The 23,134-nt window shown below is 41.9% G+C and overlaps 2 protein-coding genes across 2 annotated transcripts in view; one reads left to right on the top strand and one right to left on the bottom strand.

Moving 5' to 3' along the window:
- LOC124619463 (ATP-binding cassette sub-family F member 1) overlaps positions 1-10,733 on the bottom strand; it is an 85,306-nt gene extending 74,573 nt beyond the window's left edge. Inside the window, exon 1 of the mRNA XM_047145862.1 lies at positions 9,333-10,733. Within this exon, the coding sequence (XP_047001818.1) occupies positions 9,333-10,638 (1,306 nt within the window). The 5' untranslated portion in view covers positions 10,639-10,733. The remainder of the gene's footprint in view (positions 1-9,332) is intronic.
- A 272-nt stretch (positions 10,734-11,005) lies between these two features.
- The window catches only part of LOC124619582, a 36,465-nt gene continuing 24,336 nt past the window's right edge, over positions 11,006-23,134 (top strand). The window contains exons 1-2 of the mRNA XM_047146080.1: positions 11,006-11,129; positions 14,106-14,284. Coding sequence (XP_047002036.1) covers positions 14,189-14,284 — 96 coding nt within the window. The 5' untranslated portion in view covers positions 11,006-11,129; positions 14,106-14,188. The remainder of the gene's footprint in view (positions 11,130-14,105; positions 14,285-23,134) is intronic.

Raw genomic sequence — 23,134 nt, 5'->3', positions numbered from 1 at the left:
ACTGAGGAGCTGCCACTATGTAAATGTGGCATTATAGGATTCACTGTGGCATGCAGCGAACTTCAGACTCTGATTTCCATCTACCATTTGAGGGTGCGAAAGGCTGGGAGGGTAGTTCTCTGGCGCAGAGCCTGGAGCATAGTGCTCAGCAAAGCGCTCAGAAATCGCGTTTGCGTCTGTAGATGACACACCATTGATGTTGGTGCCAGCAACACCTGTTGTGTCTGGTACCCAAAAAGACATCTGACCTTCGTCCAGACTTGGGAAGGTGAAGTATAGCACCCAACGGTCAAGACATCTCTCTCCCAACATTCCTGCTTCTGTCTTTTGATAAGCTTGCGAATGCAAGCACGGAACCGATTAAAGGCTATGAGGTGCTCCAGGGAAGGGTGCTGCTTATGCCACTGTAGAGCTCACTGACACTCCTTAATTGCCTCAGTGACTTCCGCCTACTACCAAGGGACCGTCCTTTGCCGGGGGCACCATAAAGTGCGAAGGATCGTGTTTTCCGCGGCAGTAAGGATTGCTGTAGTCACCTGCTCAACCATCATGTCAATGTTACCATGTGGGGGAGAGTCAACAGTGACTGCAGAGGTGAAAATTTCCCAGTCTGTCTTGTTTAAAGCCGATCTGGGCAGGTGTCCATGGGCCTAACGCCGGGGAAGTGACAGGAAGATGGGGAAGTGGTCACTACCACACAGGTTATGTGCTCTCCAGTGGATAGATGGGAGAAGTCCTGGGCTGCAAATGGATAAATCAATGGCTGAGTAACCACCACGAGCCACACTGAAATGTGTGGCAGCCCCAGTATTTAAGGGGACACAGTCGCGAACAGGCTAAAAAAAAAAAAAAATCAATTTTTTTTAAAGTCTTAATCTATGCTCCAATTATTTGGCTACAAAATGCCATTTGTTTCATACAAATCTTATTATTAGATTCGGAGTTATTAATTTGTTCGTGAAGCATGGTAACTAGCGCCAGGTCCATTTTTGCTGGTCTTGCGCAGTAGTCAGCATTGACTATAGGACAAAAATCATTTATGTTCCATGGATATAAATACTCTTTATTTGGGTTGCAAGAAAGAATTGTTATTCTGATGTTTGCCAGCCTGTCTGCATTGTCAACTATTGTTTGTCAGTTTCTTCATCCTAGTTGTTTACATTTTGGTGATACAAATGTAATGATTTTGTGAAACGTTATAACACAATGGGTAGAATAAGGAAGTTTGGATACAAGCCTAAGTCTTGTGGAAATAAATATGTAAAAATAAACCGCGAAACTGCTAGTTTTGAACAGAGGGCAGAAAATAATATTGAAAGTGAAGTCAGTGCGAGTGTCAGTGCTTCAAGCAAGAAGCTTCTAGGTGCTGCCGGTTTTCCAAGTGTCTCTCAAACGCGTGAGAATGCAATATGTGGTGTGAACAGTGTTTCTGTCGTTACTGACATGAACATTCTGATCTCCATGAGGTTATTACGTGAACTTATCGAAAAACACACAAATTGTAAAAACTGTGGTGGAAAAGTTACTTTGCACGAAAATGTGGTGAAAACCAAGGGAATTGTTTGTAATTTAGTTTTGACATGTTTAGAATGTAGCTGTACTGCCAATACAATGTCATCCCACGCAACAAGAAGCAGATTGTATGAAAACAATATAAGATTAGTGTATGCACTTAGATCTATTGGAAAAGAGCGAAGTGCAGGTGCTGTTCTTTCTGCAGTGATGAACATTCCTCCACCTCCAAGAAAGTTTGATGTTTACAAAGAGACTATTGGTGCAGTTGTAGATGAGGTAAGTGAATCTACAATGCTGAAAGCAGCCAAAGAAGCAGTTCAGTTGAATGATACGAAATCTGACCCAAGGCAAATTTCTGCTGATTTTGATGGCAGTTGGCAGAAACGTGGGCATACATCCCTAAATGGCATTGTGTCAGCAACTTCTTTTGATACTGGGAAGTTTCTGGATATTGAAATTATTACTAAGTTCTGTGACATCTGTAGCAAAAATCCCACTATACAACATGTGTGCAAAAAGGGCTATGATGGTTCTAGTGGAGGCATGGAAGTGGCTGGTGTTGCTAACATTTTCAAAAGGTCTGTGCAGTCAAGAGGTATCCTCTATACATGCTATCTTGGGGACAGTAAGGCTTATCAGAAAGTGGTAGAAGATAAACCTTATGGGCCTAGAGTCAAAATTAATAAACTGGAATGTATAGGACATGTACAGAAAAGAATGGGATCACGACTTCTAAAGATATGTAAGGAAAAAAAGTTAGGTGGTAAAGGGGGCCTGACAAAGGCTAAAATAGACAGGATCCAGACTTCTTATGGTATGGCCATTAGAAATAGCTGCAACAATGTAGAAGCAATGAGGAGAGCCATCTGGGCTATATTCTTTCACAAAATTTCAACAGATGAGGAACCACAACACAACCTTTGCCCATGGGGACCTGACAGCTGGTGCAAATTCAACAACCCAGCTACATCTTCCAGCTATAAGCACAAACATTCAATTCCAGAAAAAATCCTGCTAGCTGTGAAACCCATTTTCAGAGACCTTAGCCAACAAGAGCTCTTGAAAAAGTGTCTCCATGGAAAAACTCAAAACCCAAATGAAAGTTTTAATTCTGTCATTTGGACAAGGCTACCAAAAACTGTTTTCATTAGAAAAGGAACACTAAAATTTGGTGTTCATGATGCAGTGATGTGCTTCAATGCTGGTGTGTCAAAGAAGACTGATGTATTAAGACTCTTGGGAACAAAGGATGGTATCAATACTGAAAGGGGACTGAAAAAGATTGACATGGACTGTATACGTTATGCTGATATTTCTGCAAGAAATGCTACCAAGGAGGCCAGGATAGCCAGAAGATCAAAGAAAAGAAAATAAAGATCAAGAAGCTGAGCCACAGTACAGCCCTGGAATGTTTTAAAAGTGTGTCTGTATGACATCATACATTACTTTCTTGCGTGTAAAACTTTAATACCATTTTTCTCAAAACTACCTTTTTTGACCTTCTGGTACACTTTTCTCAAAAACTATGACTGCTACAGACATCGGACTTACAGTATCTCTTGTTAATACAACAATGATTAATTAGATAAAAAAATATACCAGTAGTGATAAAAAGAATAGATTTACAAGCTCCAAGGTGTTTAGAAAAGTTTTAATCACATCACAAGGGGTTATGGGCATTAAATTCTCCCAAAAATAGGAAAGGTTTAGGGCGTTGATCAATCAGTGGAGCTAATACATTCAGGGGTGCTGCACCATCTGGAGGAAGACATACATCGCAGACAGTTATTTCGTGTGTTGTCCTTATTCTGACAGCCACAGCTTCAAGAGAGGTTTGACGGGGGACAGTTTCACTACAGACTGAGTTTAGGACATAAACGCAAACTCCACCTGACACTCGATTATAGTCACTACAGTTCCTGTAATATCCCTTATAGCTGCGGAGGGCAGGGGTCCGCATTGCCGGGAACCAGGTTTCCTGGAGGGAAATGCAGAAAGCAGGTGTAAAGCTTAAGAGTTGCTGTAGCTCAGCCAGGTGGTGGAAGAAACCGCCAAAATTCCACTTGAGGATGATGATATTGTGAGACTGAAGAGGCATGGACCATTCAATGAGGTAGTTTACATCTCAGGGTCACCTTCTACCCCTGACTTATGGCCTGAGCAATCTACATCCATTGTGGCTCGGGGTCCAATGAGATCTAGGTCCTCAGAGCGTGCCAGAATCTCCACCTCATCCCCAGACGTAGAGCTTGTAGGTAGCAGTGGTGTGGGTGCCACCGCAATTTTCTTGGTCTTAGGAGTCTTCTTTTTGGACTTTTCTCACTGCTGCTTGGGTTTCTCTGGTTGGGAGGGCTTCACTGATTCAGTCTCCAGGACTGAGGATGGTCGTGTAACCCTACAACCAGCTGTTTTTAGGCACTTCAGCCACTGGTGGGCGCCATCTTTCCCACTAACAGAAACTTGGGAAGGGAGTGACCCAAGAGACCCCTTCCTGGTGAGAGGAGCCAAAGAAGACTTATGCTTCTCCAGCTGAGAATTGGGGTCTGTTGTCCCTGATGGCTGGGGGGGGGGGGGGGGGGGGGCAGTGCTCCTGAAGTAGGTGGCATGGGAGAAACAGGGGGGGAAGGGGGAAGGGGGGCGGAAGTCCCCCCCACCATCAAGGGGCCAGATGTAGCCTTCTGGCTCTGAGAGCCGACTGGAATTTGCGGAACTGATGAGGCTACAACTGTTCTTGTAATGGCACCATATGAGGTGGTCATAGCCACAGGATGTAGGCGCTTATATTTTCTCTTAGCCTCAGTGCAGGTCAGTCAGTCCAGGGTTATGTATTCTATGACTTCCCTCTCTTTCTGTAGAATCCTGCAGTGTGGCGAGCAAGGTGAATGATGCTCTCCACAGTTGACATAGATGGGACACATGGAGTATTGGGATGTGATGGACGTCCACAATCTCGACATGTGATGCTGGACGTACAGTGGGAAGACATATGGCTGAACTTCCAGCACTTAAAGCACTGCATCGGGGGAGGGATATATGGTTCAATATCACAGTGGTAGACCATCACCTTGACCTTCTCGGGTAAGGCGTCACCCTCAAAGGCCAAGATGAAGGCACCAGTGGCAACATGATTGTCCCTCGGATCCCGATGGATGCACCGCATGAAATGAACACCTTGCCGCTCTAAATTGGCGTGCAGCTCATTGTCAGGCCGCAAAAGAAGGTCCCTGTGGAATATAATACCCTGGACCATATTTAAGTTCTTATGTCGCATGATGGTAACAAAAACACCCCCCAACTTGTTGCAGGCGAGTAAAGCCTGTGACTGGGCAGAGGATGCTGTTTCTATCAAGACTGACCCAGATCGCATTTTGGACAAGCCCTTCACCTTCCCAAAATTGTCCTCTAAATGCTCTTTTATAAACTGTGGCTTCCTCAATACAAAGGATCCCCATTAGTACTCGTACATACGAGGTACTGGGTTGAATAAGGTTCGCTGCCGTCCTTAGCCTGGTGTTCCTCCCATGGTTTGGCCAGGGAGGGCGATGATTTAGGGCCATACTTTCTTGCATTCTACTAGACTTTGAACACTTAGAGACTGCTGGTGTTTGATCACCAGCAAGTGATGACGTGGTATGCTTCATCGTGCGTCATCAGCCCTGATGCCACCCACTCCAACCAGGGGCCCTCCCCACGGGTGCCACAGCAGAAGCCACCTGGCACGATGGCCTTTGGCGAGAGTCTCGATGCCCCAGGGTGACAGGCATCTACTCCTTGGCATCCGAGGGAAGTTAATGGCACAGGCATCAGCAGAGTGATCCCTGTGTTGTCAGGGGGGCTACAACCAACAGGGTACATGTATGGCGGCCTCACCACAATGGACCGACTACCATGCTGGATATGAGGTGCAAAGAAGTCCATGGTCATAATCGCCTCAAAAAGCGACACTGCATAGTGCATGGTGGAAAACGCACCCAGGAAGGAGATGGAGAATGGGCTGGACTGCAATATGACGACGAGAAAGAGGGCTAAGGATCTCAAGGCACAATGGACACGACGCACCATGTAAGGCACCCTTCCCCAATTGGCTCACTCTTCAGGAAAATTTTGAAAAATGGAGGTCAAACCCTACAGAGGACCATCCCAATAAGGCCGAAATGTCCGAGACTCCTTTTAATTGCCTCTTACGACAGGCAGGAATACCTCAGGCCTATTCTAATCTGGAGTGATCACTCGTAAAGGTAATCTTCTTGCTGCCTTCATCTGCTCTGAGCAGAGACTGCTATTGTGAGCTATCTCCAGCCTGTTCATGCATGCTTTCAATCATTCTCACCCAAGGTTGTCAGCACACTCTAAATGGCATGGTTGACACATTGTGCTCTTCCTGCTGGGTCAACGGCCTTGTGGTGCCACTGGCACTGATGCCACCGCTCCGTCACCTACTGCTGCTCATGGCCGTGATCTGCAAACTGAGCACAGCACCTTCCACACACCTGAGTGCATGCTCCTGAAGTCTGTGTGTGTTGACTGTCTGGTGCAAATGTCCAACTACTAATGAACTCTGAGTAACAAATGAATGGTTTTCTGATGCTGTTTCTCTTATGTCTAGCAAGCACCAGCTCACAGCACTACTGCTACCCTCAACCTGGGTGGAGGACTACTGACTTTCTGACCTCGATCTACCCTGTTCCATTATCCACCACAGTGGCCAACCAACCCAGTCGCTATAATCTGTAAGGATATGAAATTGAACAAGCACATAGGTTCAGCTGCAGGTAAAGCAGTTTGCAAACTGTGGTTCACTGGTAGAATACCAGGGAAATGCTATCAGTCAACAGTTAGACTGCACACAAAACACTGATGTAACACATTCAAAAATGACACTCGTGTGTGAGACCTTCACCAAACAGGACAAAGTGGTGGATACTGAAGGGATACAAAGGAGGACAACACATTTGATCCACAAGAGAGTGCCACAAAGAGTCTGAAAAAAAATGAACACACACACACTTTACGATAGAGGCAAATTATCCTCATGAAAACCTACGCCTAAAGATTTTAGAACCAAATTTAAGGTTTGAATCTAGGAATATATTACAAACTCCCACAAATCACTCCCACAAGGGTCCCGAAGCCTATACTAGACTAAATACAATGCGCACAGAAACATCTGAGCCCTCATTCTTCCTGCACTTCCTATGTGAATGCAACAGGAAACTGCCCAGGTAATAACATGTACAATGACATGTACCCTCTGCCATGCTAATCATGACAGTTTGCAAGCGAATATGTAACATATTCATCATAAATAACAAACTGCAAGGTAATATCAGAAAAAATGTATTAGATAATAATGTCTTATGAGTATTTTGGTGTGTATTGTATAAATAATGTACATCAACTATGAAAAATAAAACTGGGGGATTTGGGGTGGGGGCTATGTAACTGTACAGATCAACAATTATTGTATATGATTGTCTTTTGTAATGCCATTGTATGTAGACCTATTCTTTTTAGAAATTTTCGTTATTGTACTGACAGTCAATAGGGCAGAAATGGTCATTCCCAGTGTCTCCAATATGGCGCCAATAACTATGTAAATAAGACAATAACATCTCCCTCCAAAAATATAATCAAACTAATGGGACAATTGCGGGAAATTGGGAGTTTTAGGGTGGGGACAAACTAAATATAAAAATAAAAACACACACTTTGTTCCCAAAAACACAAAATGACAAGAAAAAAAATTTACCATATTCAGCTACACCAACAAAAATCTACAGGAATCTGACACTTCTCTTGACCTATATAGCTCAACCACAACTGTCAATACCTCAAAAATTACAACTTCACAAGCTGGAATCAGACACTTCCCTTGATCTATATAGGTCAACCCAGCTGATACTAAAAAACCGCCTACAACTATGAAAAATAAAACCAAACCCACAACACCTAAGAACCCAAAACTCAAAACTCCTTAAAGAAATTAAAAAACAATCAATACACCATAAATACACAGAACATCACAAACTGAGCACAATAGCAAACTAGGTTGGCCACCCCAAGTTTGTTCTCTCTCTCTCTCTCTCTCTCTCTCTCTCTCTCTCACACACTCACTCACTCACTCACTCACACACACACACACACACACACACACACACACACACACACACGCGCACGCACGCACGCACGCGCACACACACACACACACACACACACACACACACAAAAACCCGAACCCTGCATGTCACCCACTACAAAAAACCACAAACAAATAAAAACCACAAAATAAACGAAACTCAATCACACCTTACAAACAAACAGCAACTGGAACAAGAAAGGTCCTCTACAATACAACCCTCTTAAATCCACAACAATTACCCACAACCTGCCCCCACCCACACATACCTACGAAACCCCCTCAACTAACCACCCTCAGCCTGTACATCCTACCCACGGCCCTCAGAAAAACACGAGAAATACAATAATCCCCACGGAAACTCTTACGCTAGCAATAGTCCTCTAAATGAGATTGCAGGTTAGAAAAGTGCCTTTCCCCCTCCCTATGGCCGATTTAACTGGCCCCCAAAATCCCTACATTGTATTAGTGCATGCCCCACTTTCATAATTATTAAACTCTAAACTATGATTCGCAACTAAATTATCAAAACCCCTCTTATCCAAACCCCTGTACGACGTAAAAGCATCTGAAACTACAGTACTCCCCTCGTCAATATACTCTTCAATTAACCTCGCCAATTCCCTTAGTATGGTCCTCCAAAACCCCAAAAACACAGTCAACATACCAACCCCCTGGAAAAAAAAAAAAACAGCCCAACACACCCACAAACCAACCGGAGACTTACCCCTTCAATATTTACTCTTCCCAAACTGTGACTCGTCTACCTCAACAAGCACCCCTGGTCCACCCAACTTACCCCTATATTTCACATACACTGACCACACTTCCCTACAAAAAGAAAATCCGTCTAACATTGTTCTCTCTCTCTCTCTCTCTCTCTCTCACACTCACTCACTCACTCACTCACTCACTCCAGCCTCATGTGCACAAAAACTTATCGATGACATAACAAATAGTATGTGATCAAAACAATCTCTCTCACGGCCAGCCTAGATTTCTCGAACCAGGTACCACGTCAAATGTAGTGGTAAATGTTATACCGCTGACACCGCCACGTGAACCCATTGCTGATACGAGACCCCAGAACTCTCATCAATCTCATTCTCACGGTTGATACTGCAGTTCACAATTTCAGCAATCAGTTCAAATACCAGGAGGAATCTAATAATTTAATCAGGGACGAAATGGGGCCTCCCCCATCTGCAACCGCAACACAGCACTATTGTACTTGATCATTATATCCATACCTAACAAGAAAAGCCACACAATAAATTATCATCTCACTGAAAACCAACAGCAAACTGATAACACCTAAAGAAACTGTAAAAACACACACACCAGAGGGCACCATCAAATACAACAAGGCAACATCCACAAACGCAACCAACTCAAAGTAAACTCCGCAGTGTAATGACATCACACACCACGACACCATTACCACGGGTAAAAGCAAACGGGTGGAATCAAACACTTCCACTGACCCCAATTGGGCCTACTACCAGAAGATTTCAGTGTTGAAGATGAAATTTCTATCACAATGCAGCACTTCTGAAAACACTGCACTCTTTGCCTGTATCGAGCTTATTTGTGACAATAGTTTGTCATCACAACTTTCAGCAACTTATAAGACAAAAGCTTTGCAGCAATGTTAGAACATTTCTAATCCATGTCACTGTACCTGCTGGTTCCTTCGCATCATCATCTGCATCTTCTTTGTCTACAGTTTTTTGTTCCTTGCTAGTTTTCTTCCTATACTTTTCTCCAACCTCAATTTTATCATCATCTACTTCCACATCAATACTAACAACTTGTTCATCCTTTTTTGATTTTGTATGTCTTCCCTTCGTTGCAGCAATTTCTGCGGATTCACTTTTATCTTTATCACCAGCTTTTCCCAAAGTCATTTTCCCAACTTCCTCTGTCAAAGTTTCACATGCATCCTCAATATTAATTTCTTTCTTTACACTATCTGTCTTTTGTTCCTCTTTCTCTTTCAACTCTTTGCTTACACTCATTTCTGACACTTTCTCAGTTATACTACTATCACTGTCATCACTTACATCCCTACCTTTCTTCTTAGAGGTCTTAGTATTGAGTTCTTTCTTTAGTCCAGTACTTCCTTTGCTATTAAGTACCGGCTCTACACCACCTTTTACTGGTTTCTGAACCTTCTCTTCTACCTCAATATCAGACCCCTCTTCAGATTCTTCACTAACCTTTTTTTTGGATTTCTGTTTCTTATCTTTCTTAACAGGCTTGGCTAAAAATCTTTCTTCACTGGAATCGTCACTTAACACGGTGTTCAAAACATCCACTTTGTCATCTTCTTCGCTCCAGTCATCTTTCTTCGCCTTTCCTTTCTGTTTCTTTTTAGCAGTGGCTTTTGCAGGCTTAGATGTCCTCTCTGTGTCAAGATCACCGTCGTTTTCGTTCTCACCATCTGCTTCATCTTCACTGCTATCCCTTTTCTTGCTTTTCTTCTTTTTGTCTTTCTTTCCAGGCCTGGGTTCGGCTTCATCTTCATTTGCTAACGCTTCGAGGCTAAATTTATTTCCCTGATCATCATCGTCATCACTCCAATCATCTTTTTTACTTTTACTCTTCACTTTCTTCTTCAGGTTCTTCGCTGGCTTTGAGGTTACAGTGTTAGAATCACTCACTGCATCTGGTTTTATTTTGTCAGTCTTCTCATCTTCACTGTCACTCCAATCATCTTTCTTGTTTTTCCCTTTCTGCTTTTTCTTGGTCGATTTTTGTGGCTTGGTAGGGATTATTTCTTCGTCAGACACTACCTGAGACTTCAGCTTGTCAGACTTTTCCTCTTCATCACTCCAGTCGTCCTGTTTCGCTCTGTTCTTCTGTTTCTTCTTAGAGTTCTGTGCCGCAGTCTTAGAATCACCACTGACACTTTTTCCTTTGACATTTTCCTCGGAGTCAGCATCAAAATCATTCTTCTTGGATGCTTTTCCCTTCTTCGGAGGCATTTCACCTTACACCAATTACAAATGTCAAACCAAATACAATATGCTACCAGATTTCATGACCTACTGCTGTCTATGGACGCAACGTGCGTCAGAGATGTCTCTCGTGTCTCAGTTGTTTCCATAGTGTTTATGAAAGCAACTTTACGTAAATAAAAATTTGTGTGTAAGTATTATTTCCTGCTTTAAATCAAGTAGTACGTTATTCGCTATATCATCAAAATTTATGGTCAGGAGACAGTAATTTTACTTGTTTAAACTGTTAGTCGCAACACGAAAATGTATTTTATGCTCACTTCGGTGATAATTAAGCTTTAAAGTATTTATGCGAAAATGGAAAACAATGGTTTCCCTATAATAAAATGAGTTCAGTTTATTGGTTCCTCTTTATGAAAACTGCATCACTGTACACTTTCATATCGGGAGTTGTTGATCTGTGTGACAGTATTGTGGCAGACCTGACAGAAGATGACAGCTGGCAGCTGCATTTGTTTATGGACTGTAGAGGTGGGCCAAACGGTTATTCTGGAGTAACCGTTATCACAGTTCCAGTTATTCTTTGATAACCGTTATCGTTAACGGTTATTAATAACTGCCAAGTTATTTTTCGCTAGCGAATACCGATAACTCCGACAGTTAAATAACGACATAGTTGGAATCCATCAGTTTAGTTATCAGTCAGTATAACTGCGAGTAGTGTGAAATAGCAGGAATGTCGTATGAATCGTGTCATAACCTCAGCTTATTAACTCCGGGTACATTTTAGTTGATGTTAGAACGATTATTAGTGTTTCAGATTATATGTTTGTAGGTTATCGGTCGCTATTAGAAATATTATCTTCGCAGCTGCGACAGAAAGTACGCGGAACTTCGCCAAAGCACTGTTTATGTAAAATGTTAACAGCGTGCGTTTCTAAGTATGAAGTAATATGTAAACTGAGTACTGTAGGTTAAATTCGAAGCTTAATTTCTTGTGCTGCTCACATAATAGAATAAAGTGTACAGCCTTGTAATACAACAAAAAATATACGTAATGTGACAGATTCGTTTACTCCTGTGCTGTAAAAGCTAGTCCTATTGGGGAAAGTGTGAGTACGCTAATCCAAGTTTTATGTCAGATTTGCAAACTGCTCGATTTCTCCAGCGACAGCATGTTTATAACATATGAAGACATGCAGATCGAAAAGGTTGACAGTGTTACATTTCTGGGACTACAACTCGATAATAAATTCAGTTGGGAAGGGCATACCACATTTTTTCATTCTATTATTTCATAAGGGAACATATTCTGTGGTAACTCATCAAACGTAGCAAAAGTTTTTCGCATGTAAAAGCGTGTAATAAAAATCGTTTGTGGTATCAATTCAAGAACATCATGTAGGAACCTGTTCAAGGAACTTTGTATTCTAACCACTGCTTCCTAGTATATTTATTCCTTAATGAAATTTGTTACAAGTATTTCCAACCAATAGCTTGATACATAATATCAGTACTAGAAATGGGAACAGCAATCTACATAAAGACCTAAAATTACTTACTTTGGTCCAAAAGGGGTCCAATATTCAGGAACGTGCATTTTCAATAAGCTGCCAGCAAGTCAGCAACCATTAAAAACTTGGTTTCAGATAAGGCACGGTTTACAGTGTGTTTGAATGACTATTTGATACATAAGTGTCTGATTCCACCCATCATCAATATGCCAGAAATGTCTATTTTAAGTGTGTCTATGACGTCACTACATACACATGGCAACAAACACGAAGATACATATAAATAATACAATAACATTTCCCACCAAAAATACAATCAAACCAATGGGACAACTGCGGGAAGTCGGGGGTTTTAGGGTGAGGACAAGCTAGTAAAAAAAACACACCATGATCCCAAAACACAAAATGAAGAACAAAAAAGAAAAAAAATACAGCATTCTGCTACACCAACAAAAATCTGCAGGAATCGGACACTTCCCTTGAACAATATAGGTCAACTATAGGTGACCATACCAAAACACCAATACCCACAACTAAAAGTACGAAAATTGGAATCAGACATTTCCCTTGACCTACATAGGTTAACCTCAGATGACGATACTAAAACATCAACACACACAATTATGAAAATGGGAATCGGTCATTATCCGGTTAACTATATAGGTCCACCACAGCTACTGATGCCAAAAAACCAACACCTACAACTGCGAAAAATAAAACCACAATCCCAAAAGTCCACAAATCAATCACCCCTACATAAATTAAATCACATTCAATACTTCATAAATACACAAAACATCACAGCTAGGAAAAAAAAAAAAAAATTAATTACCACCAGCAAATTCCGGCACTGCAACCTTGATCGACAGCCCCCCCCCCCCCCCCCCCCCACACACACACACACACACAAAAACCAACTCATAAACACCGTGCCGTAATGACATTCACACACCACAACACCTTTACGTCGAAGCAGACGGGTGGAATCAGACGCTTCCAGTGACCCCTCCTTCTACTCTGTAGATGAATATCGTAACAGAGACTGATAGACCAGCTTAGGTAAAAATTCTGCTATATTTCAGTTTTGACAGCACTTGGTTACAACAGTCAAGATCGGGTATTCTGTGTACGATAAATTTATTAAAAGTACGTAACTATGTTTTATTCTGTCAGTGTACCAATTCTGTAAAGATTAGCAGTTACTGTGATATATTCACGTATTTTGACAATCTCCTGACAAATGATGAGGATAATAATTATTATATTCCACTGTATTATGTTATACTTTCTGACATGTTATTTGTCATTCGCGATGGCCAGCGGCTATTTCCGTAGCAGTACGAAAATATTTGTTCGTTCCAGTTACTATCCTCTCTGGAAATATCACCTGGAACTACGACCTTTAACTGGAGTCACCGAGTCAGGAACGTCTAGACACACAGTTATTCCGTTACCAGCTTCCAGGTTATCTGTGGTGGTAGCCCGATAACTACCAGAGAACTAGAACTACGAGCCAATAACGATAACTGCCAGAGGAGAATACCGGCTCTGACAGTTATTTCCATAGTCGCTCGAATTCCTTAGTAACCTTCCTTGTACTACCCGTCCAAGCTAAATTAACACGTAAGGCGGTGGCTTAAGGGAACGACCGTACTTGTTAATGCCTGTACTGCAGCTCCTATCAGCCACGGCTCGGACATTAACTTTATTTAATTGTTTATGCTAAAAGTAACGAAGGCCCACGAAATAGTACACAGTTCTTATCAACAGATGGCGCGCAGTCTCACAGTTATTCCCATGGTCTATAGAACGCCTTCCAAATGCGCAGTACGATCTTCGGTCAACAGATGGCGCGAGGCACTGTTGACACTAAACAGTTATTGAAATAACTGCCAGAATCAGAGGAACGGTTATCGCAGTAACCGTTACTTCTCAGTAACCGGTTATTTCTATCAGTTACGTTATTTTTTGCCACCTCTAATGGACTGAAATGTTTGGCTTTGTTGTGATCTGGGAAATCTGTTATGCTTCATGAAAGCATGAGATAATTGACGATAGGAGAAATGGCCAGGGATCGTAAAAACAAGGTTAAACGTTGCAAAACAATTCGGTTGAAACATCGTAATAGAAAACACTATAAATTCACTAGCAACGAATTGGTAAGTCTTGAAATTTTGTATAGCTGTATAATAGGATTAACATTGACGATTAGCGCTCCACTGGGACAGCGGCTGCCAACAAGGCTGCACATGCAGTTTCATGTTTACCCAGGCGTGTCTTATATTGACGTAGTAAAACAGATAAACTATGGCCGTTAATGTACCATAGAGGATGGAAGTTACGTTTTTTATTCAGAATTTAGATAGTGAGGAAGAAAGTAACCGTTGCACGCAAGCATGTAAGAATAATACGTTTTATCCACTCTGGAACTTTTTGTAAATTATTGTTTAAACAAAATAGCGTAACGACAATAGACTCAGAGTAAGTTTACCTACTCATGAAGTTTGTTATATACATTGTTACAGTTAAAAAAACTGCAATACCATAAAATAACGTCAAACACAAACTGAAATCGAATCTTCTTGACCATTCCTACTCCATAGAAAAAATACAGAATGTGTTCGTAATATAATATGAATCTCATATGCGCAAAATAAAAATGAAACAAATTAAAAGTAGCTGAAGTTTATCATAAGACGTGATCATGTACATGCGCAGCAATTGCCAGCGTTTCAGTTTTGAAATGCATCACATTTTTAAACTAACTGGCATGTTCCCTATCATATTGACTGATCACATTATGTTCCGTGGAAGGTGCTTTATTAATTATGCTGAGAATCTTTTTGGCATTGGAAATCACAGTCATAGTTGTTTGGGAAAAAAAAGTTGAATTTCAATGCCTGCTGCACAAATTTTATTTGTATACTGTCATTGTTGTTTTTATCTTCGGTCTGAAGACTGGTTTGTAGTTAACTTTTTAGATGCTGTGAAAGAAAGAAGTACATTCACCTGGTCAGATTATTGTCAATAAGATTATGGGTAATGACATTTATGCTAATATTACCACACCAGAAGTTGATCCTTCCTTTGATGTTGAAGTAGAGAAACTAGTGTAGTTTTTCTTATAGCCAGTAATGTCTGTTATGCTCATTGATGCGTCAGGGATTTGTAAAACTTTATTCACCGGGAAAACGTATGCTTCTATAAAAGCTTGGGCTAGATGGTTGCATGTCTAATTGCACTTCTAGCTCAGACACACTTTTGTATGAAATGCTATCAGTTTCTCAAAGTCATTTGGTAGTGGTAGAATGGGTCAAATGGACTTCATCAGGAATAAAGTGGGATATACAGATATTCTGTTCCTATGATGATTTTGTAACATTCCTGTAAATTCATCATGCCGGGCATTTCTTGATTATCAAAATCTGTTTCATGCGATTTTGAATGGAGTAATAAATGCTTTAATTTTACATACAGGGTGACAATTATTGAACTATATGAAATAAAATTGTCATAACTTCTGAACGGTCTGCATTAGGACGTTTTAACTGCACGGTTGGCTGTGGAGCATGATGGGGATTGTAATGTTTGGTTTAGTGATGAAGCCCACTTTCATTTGGATAGGCTCGTGAATAAGCAAAATTCACGCGTCTGGGGGACAGAGAATCTGCATTTCGTGATTGAGAAGTCTTTTCACCCCCAGTGGGTGACTGTGTGGTGTGCAATGTCCAGTCATGTCTTAATTGGCGCTACATTTCTCGATGGCATGGTGATTACTGAACAGTACATGCATGTTATGGAAAATGATTTCATCCCATTATCAAAAATGGCCCTGATTTTGACAGATGTGGTTAATGCAAAACAGAGCTTGACCCTACTGAAGAAGGAGAGAGTTTGAAGTCCTGGACTACTACTTTGGGGACCACATCCTGGCTCTGGAGTACCCAAAGGCCACTGGCATGGGCCTCAACTGGTCATCATATTCTCTGGATCTGAACAAATGCGACTCCTTTTTGTGGGGATATATATATATGAGGCCCATGCCAGTGGCCTTTGGGTACTCCAGAGCCAGGATGTGGTCCCCAAAGAGTGTGTGTGTGTGTGTGTGTGTGTGTGTGTGTGTGTATGTATATATATATATATATATATATATATATATATATATATATATATATATATATATATATAAAAATCCCGGGAGTGGAAAGACTTACCTTAGGGGGAAAAAAGGACGGGTATACACTAGCACACACACACACACACACACACACACATATATCCATCCACACATATACAGAGGCAAAGAGTTTGGGCAGAGATGTCAGTCAAGGCGGAAGTGCAGAGGCAAAGATCTTGTTGAATGACAGGTGAGGTATGAGTGGCGGCAACTTGAAATTAGTGGAGATTGAGGCCTGGTGGATAACGGGAAGAGAGGATATATTGAAGAGCAAGTTCCCATCTCCGGAGTTCGGATAGGTTGGTGTTAGTGGGAAGTATCCAGATAACCCGGATGGTGTAACACTGTGCCAAGATGTGCTGGCCGTGCACCAAGGCATGTTTAGCCACAGGGTGATCCTCATTACCAACAAACACTGTCTGCCTGTGTCCATTCATGCGAATGGACAGTTTGATGCTGGTCATTTCCACATAGAATGTGTCACAGTGTAGGCAGGTCAGTTGGTAGATCACGTGGGTGCTTTCACACGTGGCTCTGCCTTTGATCGTGTACACCTTCCAGGTTACAGGACGGGAGTAGGTGGTGGTGGGAGGGTGCATGCCCCCGGTGTAAAACCTGTCCCATGCACTCTCCCACCACCTACTCCAGTCCTGTAACCCGGAAGGTGTACACGATCAAAGGCAGAGCCACGTGTGAGAGCACCCACGTGATCTACCAACTGACCTGCCTACACTGTGACGCATTCTATGTGGGAATGACCAGCATCAAACTGTCCATTTGCATGAATGGACACAGGCAGACAGTGTTTGTTGGTAATGAGGATCACCCTGTGGCTAAACATGCCTTGGTGCACGGCCAGCACATCTTGGCACAGTGTTACACCGTCCGGGTTATCTGGATACTTCCCACTAACACCAACCTATCCGAACTCCGGAGATGGGAACTTGCTCTTCAATATATCCTCTCTTCCCGTTATCCACCAGGCCTCAATCTCCGCTAATTTCAAGTTGCCGCCACTGATACCTCACCTGGCATTCAACAACATCTTTGCCTCTGCACTTCCGCCTCGACTGACATCTCTGCCCAAACTCTTTGCTTCTGTATATGTCTGCTTGTGTCTGTATATGTGGGGATGGATATGTGTGTGTGTGTGTGCGAGTGTATACCCGTCCTTTTTTCCCCCTAAGGTAAGTCTTTCCGCTCCCGGGATTGGAATGACTTCTTACCCTCTCCCTTAAAACCCAAATCCTTTCATCTTTCCCTCTCCTTCCCTCTTTCCTGACGAGGCAACCGTTGGTTGCGAAAGCTAGAATTTTGTGTGTATGTTTGTTTGTGTGTCTATCGACATGCCAGCGCTTTCGTTTGGTAAGTCACATCATCTTTGTTTTTAGATATTTTTTTTCCCCCCACGTGGAATGTTTCCTTAAACAGTAACCCTAAAACCATTCCCGAGCTGGAAGCAGCCATTCAGGAGGTCACAGATGTTCCAAAACTTCAACTGGTCATGCAGAATTATGCTATTTGTCTGCACCACATCACCACCAATGATGGTAGGCATATCGAACATGTCATCATCTAAATCCGAATATCTGTAGTGACATTTACATGTTGAATAAAATGCCTGAATGTCTTATATAAACATATTTCGGTATATTTCCTTCACAACATATTATCATGCTGATGTTCAACACAGAGCTGATACAGGAAGTGTTGTAAGGATTAAACCTTCACATTGATTACTATCTCCTTTGACACTGATTTCATATTTGTTGATCTGTTTTTTGCATAATCTTAACAGTTTCATATGAAACAGTATATAACAGTTGTCTGTGTCATCATATTTTTATCAGCTTTCATGATGCACCCTTCAGGAGATTCGCAACTCTTTTGTGGATACATGCTAGAGAATATGGAACCCATAGCAATTGTAGTACTACTTCTTTTCATGAGATGCAACCTTCCTCTCAGACTGTCACTGCTTTCAGGTTTGGTCTGATGGACAGAGTCCCTTTTGACATCTGTCATAGATATCGCTCTTTCCACTTTACTTTACAACACTTCTATTGGTTAACTTGGTTATGCAGAGAACACACGATTGATGCCCGAGCTGCTACTTCTCCACATATGCTTGAGAATTGGGTGCCTCTCCATTTGGGCAGTTGCTATAAATCCAAGTGGCCATTGTTCCTACTGGGGGGTACTTGTAGGGACAGCCTTCAAATGGAGTAGGTGCCATATGGCAGATATTTAGTGCAGGGAAAAGAGTAAAGCTATCGGCTGGTGCTGACATGTTCCACATCCTGGAGGACATCCTCACTACGGATCAATTGGAATGAAAGTAAATCTAATCCAATCTAATCTGTGAGGTTGTTGTAGTCCTTTTGGACAGACCTGATTGTTATAATGCATTATGTTGTGACCACAACAACATTCCTGCCTTGGGTCATGCCATAAGAGGAAAACAAAGTCAAGGAAACTCCTGGAACTTACTCCCAGTTTGCACCTCAACCAACGGAGGGTCATTTCTAACTGCTAAGCCCGTATTATATATAGAAAATAATGAAAATGTATTTGGGAAAATCTCTTCTCCTGGTAATCTGTGAAGTTGTTCTATCTTAATTAAGACAGCAACTCCTACCTAGTCCTAAGTGTTACATTCTTGTAAGAATCTAGGTGACATACGTGTCACTGTAACCTCTCATAAGAGCCTGAACATGGTACATGGTTTTTCACCGGGACTGCATATGGATGATCAATGTGCAAAAATTGGGAGAAGCAAGAGGTCTAATTCCTGCTTTGTGTACATCGAGACTCACCTGGCACCGAATCACTCATCCTTGCTTTTTAGGAGGATTCACTTCATGAGAATGAAGAAATCATTGTCTCTTTGTGTCGACGGAAGAGTCTGATCTCACCTGTCGGCTTTGACCCATGATGTAAGGCTGTTGTGGTGTGTGACATCATGACGGCGCAGAGTTTAGTTTGTGAGAGTGACAGGTTTGTAGGTGTTGTTTTGATGTGATCAGTGGTGCTCTTTGGTGGTGTGTTTGTGTGTTGTATGTTAGGTGATGTTTTTTGTTTAGTTTGCATGTGTGACGTGTTTATAGGTGGCGTATTGTTGCGGTCGGTGGTTCTCTCTGGTGGTGTGTTTATGGGTAGCGTGTTATGTGGTGTATGGGGTTCACTTGCGTGGTAGCTTTGCACATGTGTGGTATTGGTGGTGACTGTGCTTTCAGCGGAATATTTTTCAACGAGTTAACGATTTTGGTTTTGTTATGTCGATGTTATTGTTGTTTTATATCTGTTCATTGTGTGTGAATTTTGGTAAATTGCTTTGTTTATGTCTTTGGTAGATATGGATATGACTGACAAGGTCAACAGGTTTTGGTTGTCGGCGATGATGGGGGACAGTGCGTTGTCTCTAATAAAAATTTTTCAGCTGTTTGGCCTGTTGTCTGAAGTCGTGAAGTGTTCAGTGTGTCGTGAAGAAATGATGTTTACTAATGTTCCGGCATCTCTGACCAGGGATGGCTATATGTGGAGATGTCTTAAGGATAACAGGTCAAGGGAAGTGTTCGATTGCAATTTTGATTCTCTAGTGTGTCTTTTTTTTTATTAATAGGATTGAGTGTGGTGAAAGTTTTGAGATTTATAGTGTGGTATTGGTAGTTACTGTTGACCTATATAGGTCAAGGGAAGTGATTGATTCCAGTGGATTTTGTGTGTAGTGGAATTTGGGAAGGTTGTGGGGTCTTGTTATTTTAGTGTTTTTTGTTTGGTGTAGTGGGGTGTGTTTGTATTTAGTTTGTCCCAGCCAAAAACCCCCTATTTCCCACGCTTGTCCCATTAGTTTGATTAGGTTTTTTGTGGAAGGTGTGTGTGTTGGTTTTTCAATGTATTTTGGAGTTTGTTGTCATGTTTACATAATGACGTCATAGGCGCCATATTGGAGTCGTAGTGGATGGTCGTTTCCGCCATATTTGTGATGTCATAGGTCAAAGCAGACGGGTGGAACTGGACGCTTCATCTACATCTACATCTACATGACTACTCTGCAATTCACATTTAAGTGCTTGGCAGAGGGTTCATCGAACCACAATCATACTATCTCTCTACCATTCCACTCCCGAACAGCGCGCGGGAAAAACGAACACCTAAACCTTTCTGTTCGAGCTCTGATTTTTGTTATTTTATTTTGGTGATCATTCCTACCTATGTAGGTTGGGCTCAACAAAATATTTTCACATTCGGAAGAGAAAGTTGGTGACTGAAATTTCGTAAATAGATCTCGCCGCGACAAAAAACGTCTTTGCTTTAATGACTTCCATCCCAACTCGCATATCATATCTGCCACACTCTCTCCCCTATTACGTGATAATACAAAACGAGCTGCCCTTTTTTGCACCCTTTCGATGTCCTCCATCAATCCCACCTGGTAAGTATCCCACACCGCGCAGCAATATTCTAACAGAGGATGAACGAGTGTAGTGTAAGCTGTCTCTTTAGTGGACTTGTTTCATCTTCTAAGTGTCCTGCCAATGAAATGCAACCTTTGGCTTGCCTTCCCCACAATATTATCTATGTGGTCTTTCCAACTGAAGTTGTTCATAATTTTAACACCCAGGTACTTAGTTGAATTGACAGCCTTGAGAATTGTACTATTTGTTGAGTAATCGAATTCCAACGGATTTCTTTTGGAACTCATGTGGATCACCTCACACTTTTCGTTATTTAACGTCAACTGCCACCTGCCACACCATACAGCAATCTTTTCTAAATCGCTTTGCAACTGATACTGGTCTTCGGATGACCTTACTAGACGGTAAATTACAGCATCACCTGCGAACAACCTAAGAGAACTGCTCAGATTGTCACCCACACTTCCGTATTTCTGTCTCAGATTTAACTGCCAGCGGTTTGGGAATGTGTCTTCCTGTGTTACGAACAACCCCAATTTCTGGAGACACTCATGTGAGCAAGCACCATTCTGGGTCATTTGCGGAGTCAATCATCTCCCTCCCTCGCGTCGTTTGTGCAGCTCCATCTTCGAGGACCTTGATTTCTCAACCCCAAGAGGGGAACCAGTGCCCTCCTCCAACATGTATCAATGCCAGGACTCCCTTTTTGGAAATCTCTCCCTGGAAATCTACAGAACATTGGCCCTACACCAACCAGTGGCAGAAGGAGCCATAGACTAGTCCCAACCCTCTAAATTAGATAAGAAGAATGAGACAGAATGTCAGGATATGACTACTCTTGTGACACCAGGGATGCCAGATCCCCCCACATGTTGTTCTACTCCTGGTGGTGACGGACAGTGATCCTAAGATGTGACCTATACTCTTGGGCACTGCTTGCCTAACCAGGAGGCCCTTAAAGTGATAATTTAATGGTGCAATTGATATTACTGTCGCCTGCCAGAAATGCAACAAATGATGTCCTCCTGTTCAACAATCTTCATTGCTCTCCAAGACATGTATTTCACTGAATAACATTCTCAAACTTTTTGGGATTACATTGGGTTCTGCTGGAACTGTACCAGTCCCAAAAGAGCATCTGGATGGGTCTGTATGTTGGTTCACTTAGAAGCCTTCAGTGGGTGGATTCTGTTGGGTACCACATTGGTAACAATAGCAGAATGAGTGTGAATGCTCCAAGTGATTACCACATACAACAGTTATTTACCCTCAGGCAAGGAACTTACATAACTTGAGGTGCCTACCTTGAACTTACAACTCATTCCGTCCCATTCACCTACTTGGAAAATTCAGTACACACCACCCCTGTGGGGGAGTACTATGTCATCTGCTTGGGACCTTCTGACCAGTTATCATCTTTAGCTTTCCAGCGATCCTGTCACTTTTGATGCGACTTGATAGACTAGTTGTCATGTTGGTCTCTCTCGAGGGCCAACTGGCAGTTATATACTTCTGCCACTCGCTGCAGCAGACTCTAATGGCAAGGTTGTTAGAGACATCTTCGTTGCAATCACCTGCACTACTACTGGAACTGGTACCCTCTTTCTATGGGCTCTCTACACTAATGATGGGTACCATAGTGGACCAAAGACACTGCAACAGCTGTTCAGAACTGTCGAAGGTCACTGCAATATCTCAAGCAGTGTCTATCATAGACAACCCTCATCTTTGTAAGTGGCTCAGTCCAAAGGCTCACTACCTAAAAAATGTCATAAGAAGGAATGCTGGGAGTGCTAAGCCTCCTCATGAGGAACATATACCTCTTCCTCCCAGGTATGGTCCAAGATCTGTAGCCTGCTGCGTTACTAAAGATCAACTACTGTTCAGGATCTGCTCCATCATGGTGGTTAATTCTTGTTTCGTTTTCTACATCTAGTTCTGTAGGACTAAACTGAGGAGCGGATCTCTGTGATTATGGAATTGAGTCAGTACATTAAATTAACATCAGAAAAGTTAATAATAACTAAAATAAAATTTACACAAATCTAATGCTGATGACTAACTGCTTGTGTATATATTAGATAAATCAACAATATATCACAAGAATGAAGATTATTTTTTTCCAGTAGCTCCTCAACAAAACAGGAGTAGTGACCCATGAGGAAATTCTGCAGTTTAGACTTAAAAGTGCAAGGATTATTGCTGATTTTTTTAAATTCTTGTGATAGCTTATTGAAAACGGATGCAGCTGAATACTGCATACCTCTCTGCACAAGATTCAAGGAGGTGCAATCCAAATACAAATTAAATTTGTGCCAAGTGTTAACTGAGTGGAAATTGCTAGTTTTCGGGAACAAACTCATATTGTTAACAACAAACAATGTTAAAGAAAAAATGTATTGACAAGGCAGTGT

This window comes from Schistocerca americana, chromosome 6, assembly GCF_021461395.2.
Source record: "Schistocerca americana isolate TAMUIC-IGC-003095 chromosome 6, iqSchAmer2.1, whole genome shotgun sequence".
Classification (NCBI taxonomy): domain Eukaryota; kingdom Metazoa; phylum Arthropoda; class Insecta; order Orthoptera; family Acrididae; genus Schistocerca; species Schistocerca americana.
This window is presented reverse-complemented; position numbering and strand designations above follow the sequence as displayed.